At 31.9% G+C, this 13000-nt stretch overlaps 1 protein-coding gene across 2 annotated transcripts in view; it reads left to right on the forward strand.

Annotated features, from left to right (window-relative positions):
* The window catches only part of LOC113558248, a 120057-nt gene that overhangs the window by 18949 nt on the left and 88108 nt on the right, over positions 1-13000 (forward strand). For both annotated transcript variants that reach the window (XR_003405611.1, XM_026963729.1), the window contains exon 2: positions 9937-10118. Coding sequence is in view for 1 of the 2 variants with exons in the window: in XM_026963729.1 (XP_026819530.1) it covers positions 9937-10118 (182 nt within the window). In the remaining variant the exon portion in view is untranslated. The remainder of the gene's footprint in view (positions 1-9936; positions 10119-13000) is intronic.

A 13000-nucleotide genomic window follows, 5' to 3' on the forward strand; every position in this document is an offset into this window, starting at 1 on the left:
ATCATTCAATTGAATACAATCGATCTTCGTACCAGCCTGTCTAACTTAATATTTTATATCGTTTGTTATCTGCGGAAATACATATAATTGATGTAACCCTAAATATTGATTGTTTATAGATTCTAATATTTATATAATTCTATTGAAGCTGAAAATATGAATGTTATTTGTTTTCATTCTTTAAAATATGTTACGCAAGTTCATAATTGATATGACATTGATTTTTAAAAATTCTTGGTTTGAACTATTTATACAAAGCAAAAATAGTATTTAATTGAAAACAAAAGATATAGTAATATTTAGCGGGATACGCATTAATTAAATTAAATGTTTAAAATCGTGATTTTAAATTTCAATCATCAATATAATATGAATAATTTCCTTCAGGCAAGGCGCCACGTTGCTGTTGACAATACTATGGCACATGTTATGAAAATCATCTGTAATTTTTATCGACATAAATATATTATCGGTTTATTTAGGTATTATAATATATGAAATAGTCATTACCATACCACATCGTAGCATATTTCTCAAGTATTTTTTTTAATTTTTTTTTCTTTGCTAGGTACTCATACTGTCTATAATGTGTTATTATTGTTATTAATAATAATTATCTACTACTCAATATTATTTTCGTATCATTATATACTTTCACGATGAGTAGCAATATATTATAATAATACATTTACCATTTTAATAATAATAATATAGTCAAAGAACATATTTTTCATAAGAAGACAACAGGAACTTATGTTAGTTAACATATACTCAATATTGCCATTTTTGTATAATAACAGCTGTATACATGACATATAATTTACACCAATATTTTCATGTGTATACTTAATACTTATATAGGCTATAATTATTACAAGTAAACCTCTAATAAGTCCTGCATATACGTATGTTTTAATGTTTATGTTGTACATTATGAACACTATTATGCAATATAAAATACGACCTTATAAATGTGTCAATACAAAGATCAAAATAATTATGATTTTAATACTATGATGTATTTTCTTACAACTTTTGAAAGTTACAGTATAAGCGTACAACAGTACATAATAATATAACACATATAAAAACATATTTTCAACTATTTTTTAATATAGAATATAAGTTTCTGAAAGCGATTTAAAAAAAATGGTAATAAATATACCCATCTATTATCCTTATTAATAGGTCTGCGTGATCACAACGTTAAATTGCTCGAAGCTTATATGCGCAAACTTATGTCTGTCGACTGTCAGAATTTTATGTTTATACATGTTTCACATGAAGTTTATTTTTATTTTTACATAAAATAAAACAATATTTATCATTACTTTAATTAATAGTTTTATTAAACGTTTGCTTAACAAGAGGTTTATAAAGTATTTTTTTTTTTAAATTTCTAGTGAATCGTATGTCGATGTATTGGTTTCACAATGATGTTTGTTTTTTGTATCCTCTATCAAGTTTTGAAGCAGTAAAAATATTTCAATCTATAACTTGCATACTACTTAATTTCAATAAAACGGTAGTTAAAACAATTGGAGAATTATTTATAGATATGTTGAAGGTTAGATAATTATTTAGCATTGAGTGGATTTAAATATTTGATATTTACCCTAAAAACTGTAACATATAAATATTTTCTCACGATAATTAATAATGAGGTTATTTGACTATTTAATTTAATAAATATTACTTAGATACATCAAATAAATCCACAAGAAAACGAAAATATTTGAAATTTATTGTTAATTAAATATTTTTTACATTATGACATACATATTAGGTGTGCCTATATTTTATTACATTGTATACAATACAAATGTACACTTTGTTTTGTGACCAAAAAAACACGATTTTTGGAGGTGTTTATAAATAATGAACAATGCAATAAAAAAATGTTTAAGAAATATTATAAATTATAATATTTATTAAATCTATTGGGAGTTGTTCTAAATTAAAAAGCAGAGACACTAAAGGCCAATAATCTATTATTTATTTTTATAATGATGTAATTTTCCACGGCCGCCGAAGTGACTAGTTTTTTAACTTATAATATAAGTCATAACAATGATAATATTTCATTATATAGTAGTTGGGAAATACGCGCGTTGATCAAATCGTTATTGATAACAATATTACAACGTACAGTGGATTCCATCTGATGTGCTGCCTATTCTTTCTTTCGTCCGTGACCGACCATCTCTTGCACGCACATCGATGTTTTTCACGAGTTTATTTCACGCATACTAGACCCGGCCGACAGCCAGCCGTAGACGGACGGACATCGCGGTCTCGTTTGACAGGAATAAAAACACGCTAAACGACTAACGCGCGCACGCTACACCATATAGTAGTATTATAGTCTATATGTCTATCGAATCGAATTTAATCGGAAGGCACTTTGTTACGAAATTCCAAACTTTTAACCTCTAATATGTTTTTATTTATCTATACTTTAATATTGTATTGGCATAATGTACGAGAATGTAGTAAAGTATCTAACGCAATAACATCCAAACCCATAAACTTGTTGATTTTTTTTTTTATTATTATTATTTGTCCTGCCTTATCGTCCGCAGTCGTCATCGCGTTGTCCGTTGATATTTCGCCCGATCGCGTCAACCCGTAAATCAAACGTGCACCGTCGCGCCACTATATTATTATTATTATTTGTATGAGCCAACCAGAAAACTGGTATAATATGTATGATATTACGTGTATCGTTATCGCACCCGAGTCATATAGTTTAATCTTTCAATCGGCCGTGTCACATAAACAAGCCCGAGTTCTATATAATCCGCGTTTACAAATCAACGGACGAGCGGCGCGCGCACGCGAACGAAGTATTACTATACCTATATGTTATAATATAATATTATGGGCTTGTATACATATATATATACAGGTACGACCATCGTGTGCAATGTGCATATTATTATTATTATTATATAATATAAACGTATATTATATTATTATACGTGTGATGTGTAAAAACGCGCGCGAGTGTACGTATAAGAAGTATGAAATTTACTCGGGTGAATATTATATTGTACATTATCGTGGTTATTATTGCTCGTACCGCACGTTGTACACATTATACCTATACCGTAATATATATCTGACGCATCCGCGCCTGCCAGTTTATAATATATACAATATACGTATACATAATATATATATATATATAGATATATAGAGGTGACTTTTACACGCCGTTTGTCTTACTAAAGCTCCTTTAATTTCATCCGGTCTGCCATTAAATTATACACGCGGGACGTTTATTACAATACGCGGTCTTACAACGCGAAAATATAAATACGTTTATTTATATACCTACAACCATCTCGTCGTCGGCGACGTTGTCATCTCTGGTGCCCCGACGGCCGTTTAAGCGGCTATATTTATATCTACGCATTACAAGGCGTTAAATCAGACGACAAAATAAGTAATACGCGCGAGCACTTATATTCGCCTGCTTTCTTTTTTCTTATGATTTTTTTTTTTTTTTTTTTTTGTTTGTGTGTTCACCCCGTCGCCGCAACTGACTCGGTATTATTACTTGTATATATATATATATATATCGGTATCACCCAACATATATGCATTATATAATATACGTATCTCGTGTATCTATACATCATGGTCGCGTTATCTTAACACGTATTCGCGTACATATCCGTGTAAATCTCTGACCGGCCACACGTATATTACCGTGCGTCGTTATTATATTATATAGGCACATACACCATCTCCGAACACAGTCGTGGCCCGTTGGGTTTCCCTCCCGACTATTCGTCCAGCTGGGTGGAGGCCGCACATCGAGGTCTCAGAATATACATATTATTATTACTAGGTATATTGTACCTATCATATGACTTGCCTAAGCTAAAATAATATACGCTTCCGCCGGACCATCGCATATCGAACATCATCCGTACACTCATTACTGGATTTTGTTCGATACACGTATTCGCACTCTAAAATATAATGTATTATGTATAACGCCGTATTTTAAATACTATACATATTAACTTCTAATAGTAGCCGAGTAGGCAGGTATATACTACATCTACCTGAATTATAAATTATAACCATATACTTAGTTTTTGTATTCGATTTCGCAATAAATCAATTTAATTCCCTAGTCCATCCTCTTTTTTTTAATAAAAGAGGATGTCTTTTTTTATTGCTTATTATATTTTCTTTAAATTGTAACCTTATTTATTTCTATATGTATATAATTAAGAAAAAATAAGCGAAAACTACGTGCATACAAGTCAATGAACAAAACTATTATTATAGAATATTGTATTTTCTTGAAACGTATACTTAATTTTGTTACTATATAAAAACATAGTGTTGGATATTATTTTTATTTATCGAGAGATTTATAAAATTATGGAAAAATTAATACCATATATTTAAACACATTAATTATGTAAATAATAATTCATTATTCTTACCAAGAATACAAATAATGTGACACGTGATTCATTAATATTATTATTATTGTGATTCGCATATAATATACATAGGTATACGTACATAATATATTTTGTACACGGGTACTAAAATTATATGAAAACGTCTGCATGGTTGCTGTAGCGGATCGTAATGTATGTTGACATGTAATTTTTTTATCGTCACATACATGAGTTTTAAAATGTTTTATTACGTGTAACTGAACGCATAAATATTGTTTTTTTTTTCGAATTCGGTCGACATAATCATAAATCATTCGCATACAAATAAAAATATAAATGAAGGAGAAAATGTATTTTAAAATTATTTTCCAGTTTATTTATGTTTACATAATTCGATTAACTTCTGTGTAGAATAGTTGGTCGCTGTTCTTTTTTTAAGTCATGTTGACGTATCGTAAGATAATGATGACAGCCACATTCCCGTCTTTCGTCTTGCGGTTTACCATGGGAAATCATAGTATTGTTTGATCCCGGAGTCGGTGCCGTCATTTGCTCTGATATTAATCAAAACGTACCTGTATAACATTGAACCTATATATATATATATATATATATTAAAGATTAGGCTAAACGGTATTATAGATTCTAACTTAGCTATGTATATAAATATATATTACGAGTTGAATAATATTCATAGTCTATGTTTGCTCTACAATAATACTTGATCTACTGATTATTGAATTTATTATATATTATTATGTGTACACAAGTCCACGACGTCAACTATTCCAGCGTTTAAGTCTTTATCGCGTTCAAAATTATGCCCCGATACCGTGGCCCGGTCGTATAGATACATGACATGTGACAATTATTTTTCTGAACGGGTTCATTATACTCAAAAGAAAAGAAGAAAAACATCAACGCGTTATAACGCATTTATTTTGATGCGGTAAATAGGTACCGCACATTCATAATCAAAATTTATAATCTTGTATACGGCGCATATTTCATACGTGAGTCACGTGAAATTTGCATGAAATTTATCTCGCAGGCCATATTATTATTATTGTTATTATTACGTACACTACGGATGCATTTACATAGATTTAATAAGTCCGAATGAGTAGATCATATTTATGAGTATAAACTCATACGTATATATTACATATTATATTATATACAATATACATATATATATAATATCAATAGACGCTTTTCACGTCTAAAAATGGGAAAAAACAACTACATATAGGTAATAATATACACGTTAGAACATAAACGGACGTTGAAATAATAATAACGTACATACAAGTATTATGATAAATATATATATATATATACATATGCGCTGGGGCAAAATGACTATTTATACGGTTCAACACTTAACACATTATAACATACTTTTATACATTCTACACAGTAGCCCGACGATGATTTCCCACTGTTCCATTCGCCCCATGGCTATAGTCACTGCTCCCGTAGTGTGTGTGTATATTATAATATATATTTATATATAAGGTGTACCCATAATACAGCGAGTCGCGTCATATTTACGGGCATCGTAGTTTATTATATATATATATATACATTATTATATTACACACACACACACACACACACATATATATATATATATAAATATATGTGTACCTAAACGCAAACAGACTATAGTGCATATACTATATGTCTATATATGTATGTATACGTGATAATTCCGGTATAGAATATGTTTATTATATTGCCCCCGCGAGTTGTCGAATATTCGGCGTGTGATCGAGTGGTCGTGGGAAACACGCTGCTACTGCTGCTGCACTGCAGCACGGCAATCGGAATTTAATATTATATGTACGAGGAACCTACCCAAACACCAAGTATAAGTCGCATATATACCGTATTGGTTTTGAAGTAAATTTGTGTACCTATATATCTACATGATGAGTCGTTGTATAAGCACACTTATACGCGCGTATTATTTGTTTTTCAAATATTGTGCAAACACTGTCGTGTCGCAATGAGAATATTTTTGCTGTATGGTACGCGTCAGGCCGCCGGTGGTGGTTGTGTCATATCGACGGGTATACAATTAATATATGTATTTATACGGGGTGATCAGAAATTTGTTTTTCGAAAATCGTACGAGGACCACGCAAACACCGTGCGAAACTTGCATTCGTGTGACGCGAATACCTGATCGCACCGTGCATGTACAAAGAAATGAGTCATAATAACAATATAATAAGTAGACAGGACATGATAATATTATACCCGCAATGTTGGATTGTGATATAATAATAACATTATAACGAGGCAAAATTTGCGGCGTGACGCACACGCCCCGATGACATTTTTCCACAATGGCCCCGAGATTGACAATGACGAATAACACGCTGAGAAAATGATTCACGTGCGCTTCTTACGCACTGTTGCCGCGTGTGTGAGAGTGTGCGCTGAATGACGACGACAGCATTTATAATAAGACTGGTCTGTGATGCTGCTGCTGTTGCTGCTTACCGCTATTGATGTCCTAGCTCGTTGACGTCTGCACGTAATTTAAAATTTATATAAAAACACGCGTAACATATTTTACTCGGGCCTATCACCGCCGTCGCCACAACCCGTGGATCTAATATAAGAACCGACTGGTCCGACTGTATAATATGTATATGTATACAATGTTTAAACACATACATACACACACACACACAAACACGCGTCATTGTCGTGTCTGTCATTGGTGGATAGGTACCGATATTTTCGATTTTTCAATCGTTTTTTTTTAATTGCAATTTGTTATACCTACCTATATTATATATTTTTTATTTTTCTGCATATAATTTAATAATATGTAGGTTATTATATATTAATATAACAATATATATGCAAACTCAAAACGCGTTTTCCCTTACAAAGTTACAAACGTTATATATATATATATATATATATGTGTGTGTGTGTGTGTATCTATAAGCATGTACTATATTAAACTGCTCATCAAATGGTTTACAGACTGACAAGTGACAACACTTCATTCTAACATAACGAAACTTAATAATATAATATATATATTATATATAAGTATATATTTATCTATATGATGGTGTCTGAAGTGTTATATCCTATATTATTATGTGCGAACGCGCTCACTAGTCATATTATATGTTTGAATTTGAAATAAATTAAGAACAAAAATTTGGGAAGAAAAGCCATTTATAAGTATATACATATAATGTATAAACATTCTTTATAGTTTATAATATATAATATGACGAATATCTTAAATAATTTGATAATTTACTAATTATATTTATTTGAATACAGTTATATACAACGCCTTGGATATTAATTCGTGAAATGTTTCATGTTACAATGGCTTTATAATATACAGCCATCACACATGCACATATATTATGTATGTTAAAAAATAAATAATGTCGACATTAGCCAGGTTTTGGCCAATGTGTAATTTTTCATTTATATATAAACATGATGTTGTATGTGGCATGTGCCAACAAATAATTATAATAGAAAAAATATTAAAATATATTTAAAATATTTATTAATGAAATATCAAAATTATCCGAATAATGTCAATGTCAACCTATATCAATATTGGATAATACTAAAAGTTATAGAGTTTTTGATAGCGCTAGATGTAAGTGTAAATCCTCTAGCATTTTTGGCAATTGAAAATGTCTTGTAATAATAAAGGATAAAACTCGAATTCTATACTTAAAATAATATTTGAAGTTATAAATTTAAAATATAAAATAAAATACTTAATATTTATGTTGTATCATTAGTGGGTAACTCGTTAAAAAAACTCATATTATTAACTGTGCCTTAAATATATTTAATATTGTTAATAATTTAAAATTATTTTATCTCATGCATCATGAGACGTTATTTAAACATTCTTGGCTAATATCATATTAACCGGTCGATATTAACATCAGCCAAAATTGTATAACATTCATAGTAGTTAATGATAATGTATAGCTAATGTCGATATTATCCAGATAATATCGACATTGTCCAAATGTTAGCATATACGAGTATTACCCGTAATATATACAAAAATACAAGTACATATTGACAATATTGTATCGTAACACCTAACCATAGGCACACTGAACAATGTTGACGGGGGTGTGTAGAAACGTGGAGTGTAAATGTGTAATAAATTTATATAGTTACACGCATGACCTTTGGACCGATTTAATGAGTAACGTTTATTAAATTATAATATAATAATATTGAACGTATACGTATGGACTACGTGATATTTCTGCCCGAACGGATGTAAACACAATACACACCAATATATTATAGTGCAGTAATATACACTAATCTACAGTATTATAAAACCTTTCGTCAGGGGTAATTTAAATTACAATGAACCTCGCGCGACGGGTTTATACACTATTGTAATATTCAAATTCGGTTGTGCAAGACGATTGTTGGGTTTTTTTATTTATTTTTTTACCTGCCGGAAGAATAACATTAATAAAAAAAAAAAAACCAACGCCGCCAATACGCGCAGCGTGGTGGAAATAACAGTATAACACCGTGCACTATACGCACCTACCCGCGAGTATTCGCGCAAACTTTCCACGGGATGTTTTTTTTTTTATCATAATAGACGCGACGCCGCCGGAGGCCAGCGGCAGTGTTATATCTATCGTTGTTATCTTACGCCATTAATCGGCAACGGCCTATATTTATAATAATCTCGGAGATATCGTCGAGACCGGACAAGCGCGCGTGGGTCGCGCGGATAATGTACCTGCACGTCCGCTGTCGCCGTAGTCGCACGCGCTGGTACAAAATACCGGCCGGCGGCCCCGGCCCCAAGGTGATATAATGTACATACTGTATAAAGTGTCTGTGTGTGTATATTTATATATAATGTATTAAATCGCTTAAGCTCGATGTATGCGTTTGGTAGGATATTATAATAAAATAATAATATATACACAAACGACCGTGCGGTATCAATCGATAGATTACGAACTCGCCGCCGCCAGGGGGAGGATTTAATTAAGACGTCGTTTCACGTCGTAGGCGTACTTATTGCGACGACGTGGTTATTTTATTGTATTATATTATAATACAAGTTATTATGTTATTATTATCTTATAATCGTGTCGTCGTTATTGTTGTTTTTACCCGTCGTTATAGGTAATATAATATTATTAAATTATATTATTCTATAGATAGGATTGGATTGTTAAACGTATTCTATTACGAATTTGTATATTTCTATATCTACCTTAGTCGGCAGCGAAATTTCTGGCCACTTAAGGCAATAGTAATCAAAATACATGCCGACTTTGTGTGGAATCTTGCCAAAGTAATTGATACATCTGACACTTACATACAATGTAAACTTTATGAATCGTTTCCTTAGGTATTAAGTGCACTGAAAATCGTTGTTCAAAGTTTAGAATAAAATAATTTATATAATTTAAACATAACTTAATCTATATTTTTATAATGTTTGTATAAACAGGTTCGACGCGACCAAGTCCACTAAAGGAGCGAGCAAGCTTCGGAGGGATCTCATCAATGCAGAGATCGCTAACCTCCGGGACCTACTACCATTGCCGCCGTCCACGAGGCAACGGTTGTCGCAGTTGCAACTTATGGCCCTGGTGTGTGTGTACGTCCGGAAAGCCAACTACTTTCAACAAGGTAGGATTTTTTTATACGTTATAGTTGATAACTTATCAATAATACTATATATATGTGTATAGAGAGAAAGAGAGAGAGAGAGAGAGTCTTAATATAGTTATTAATATAATTGGTGCGTTGTTGTACTTTTGTAATTAAAAGTTAAAACGGTTTTAGCACAAACTATGTTTTCTATTAAATTATTATATAATCGTAATTTTACTGGAAATTCGTATTGACTCTTGTATTTGAATGATGATCGTATAAAACCTATGTCTTACTTTTCTCCAACCTGTAATGATATGAATTAATTATTGAAATAATAGATATGTACCTGATTGTATTATATTGAACTCCAAGGGTTTTGATATATATTATTATAATATTATATTATACCTAGCATGTAATATAATATAAACATATAATCGAGACAATGTGTATGTTAACGTATGCCTATACGTTTACCAATGAAATAAATAAATAGAAATACCTAATAACTATAATCCATTGTATAATATTCACCTTTTTATATTGAGCATGTGCTGTCGTGACAATTAATAGTAGTTTTTATTTTATATTTGTACATGCATATAAACATTTTAATATAAATCGAAAATAAAATCTGTCATTCGTTCAAAACTTCAAAGTGTTGATTAAAGACTTACCGAGAGACAGGTTTTTTGAATTGTCACTATGATATAATATCTGCTGTTTTCTTTCAGCACTGCGTTATTGTGTATATACTCTGAACGTGGTATATATTTACATATATATATATATATATATACATATATATTCATATAAATACACCTTACATGCGCGCACACACATTATACTTTAAAGGATTTCATCGGATCTGGGAATGCGGCGGTGGCGGTGGAAAAGAGGAAGAAGAGCCACCACCGCCGCCACAATGGTCCGGTCGTAATTAATCAACAGTTTGACGCGGCGGCCGCGGTGCGTCCCGACCGCCAATAAATCTTCAGACCGTAATGAGCCTTCACATTTCCATACGCTCACAGCACGCAGGCCCGCTCGATCGCGCGGGCTCGAACGTCCGTAGTTGCATTATTATACACGCGGCGGCGGCTGACTAACGTATGGACGTCGCGCGAGACTATTGATTTTTATGATTGCCGCGTGCCAATAAAATTCGCTGGGCCTGGACTACTGCTAGCGCGTACTTTATAGACGTCCCGCGTGTATATACATCAATTTAACGTGCGCACATATATTATTATTGTTATTGAATGTACACACTTACATTGGCTCCTTCGACTCTTTGGTCACCGCCGCCGTATAAGAGTTTCCATCAACGCGGCAGTGTAACGCATATGGAATATCCCGCCGAGTTTCCCGTTGACATTATAATATAATACGTAGGTACATTGTACGCGGTGTTGTGTGTAGTTTAGGTTAAATCTATACATGTATTGATCTATGCCTATTGCCTATGTAATACGCGCGTCATACAAATCGGGTGAAAAATGAACCGTGGAAATTATCTATCTATAAAAAAGGAAATGTTTGTGTATAATGAAAAATAAAATTCAATATTATTTTGATTATTAACAACTATTTTACTAGTCGATAATTAGTAATCAATAAAATTAATTAACATGTTATATACGTTTTTAATCATTTTATTATATACGTAGTTTATGTATAATACATGATAATTATTCAGCTATATCGGACAAAAAAATAAAAAGTTTAAAACTAAAAGGTAAACTAAAATATTAAAGTGACCGTAAAATATAGAGATTGCAATAATTGGTACACTTATCCTTAAGTACAAATGTTTGTAACTAATTGTAATAAAAAAAATCCCTTTTGCTCTTTAGACATATTTCTGAGATAGCAAAACTATACACCTACCCGTTCCTTCTAGGTTAGGAAATAATTATCAACAAGAATTAGACATATTTAAGGTCAGCCTCGTTTAAAATACTAATTTTATAAATCGTACCCATTTATATTAAGTATACTGTATACACACGATAATATAGCTGGTCGCTGGACGATTGATAATATATATTATAATATGACACGAACATATTTGGGCAGCATATTATAATATCGTTAGCGTAAAATAATTAAAGCCGTTTCATGTTGCAGCGTATATATATAGTTAATATTAATAATAATAATGACGACTTTATAAACAGGCGGTTTAACAACATCCGTTATGCGATATGATAATAAATCTTCGGCGTAGGGAAATAATATATTATAATAATGCAGCCATAGCCTACTCGCAAAAGACTCGGATTGTAATTCAAATAAAATAAAATAAAACGTAGGTATATAATATTATTATGTATAGGTATATTAAGAGCGGTAAATATCTGTGGTTTTATTTTTTCATCGTAAACCGCTAATGGCGTTTCAGATGAGCGTGCGATACTTGCTTCCCGGGACCCTCGAGGCTCGCAGAGAAGTTTATTTTCGCCAACAGTTGGCGTTTGCGTGTATATGTGTGTGTGTGTGTGCGTGTGCGGTAATCGATACCGTCCGCTGAATCCGCCGCCATCACACGACCTTGGTATACATCGCCACAAGTGGTTCCCACGAGTCCTACGCTTAGTTTACCTATCTGGCGCACGCGCTCGCGAGCTAGTCCGTCGTAGTACATATTCAGTAGCTCTCAGACTCGTGTTACTCTTTTATTTTATGTATACAATCCATTAGCACCTGTATCATCTACTGCTTACTGCGCGGAGGCGAATTTATATTTTCGGGTAGTTTATCATTTGAATTATCATCCGTAAAGGTACATAATACTGTAGTTTGTATGTGTAGATATTAAATTACATAATATACGAATAGGTATAGGTATATAAAATAATCGTATTTTTATTTCCCGTGATGATATTATTACTATTATAGTAATATTATAATAT

The sequence above is a fragment of the Rhopalosiphum maidis genome, chromosome 1 (assembly GCF_003676215.2).
Source record: "Rhopalosiphum maidis isolate BTI-1 chromosome 1, ASM367621v3, whole genome shotgun sequence".
In the NCBI taxonomy this organism is placed as follows: domain Eukaryota; kingdom Metazoa; phylum Arthropoda; class Insecta; order Hemiptera; family Aphididae; genus Rhopalosiphum; species Rhopalosiphum maidis.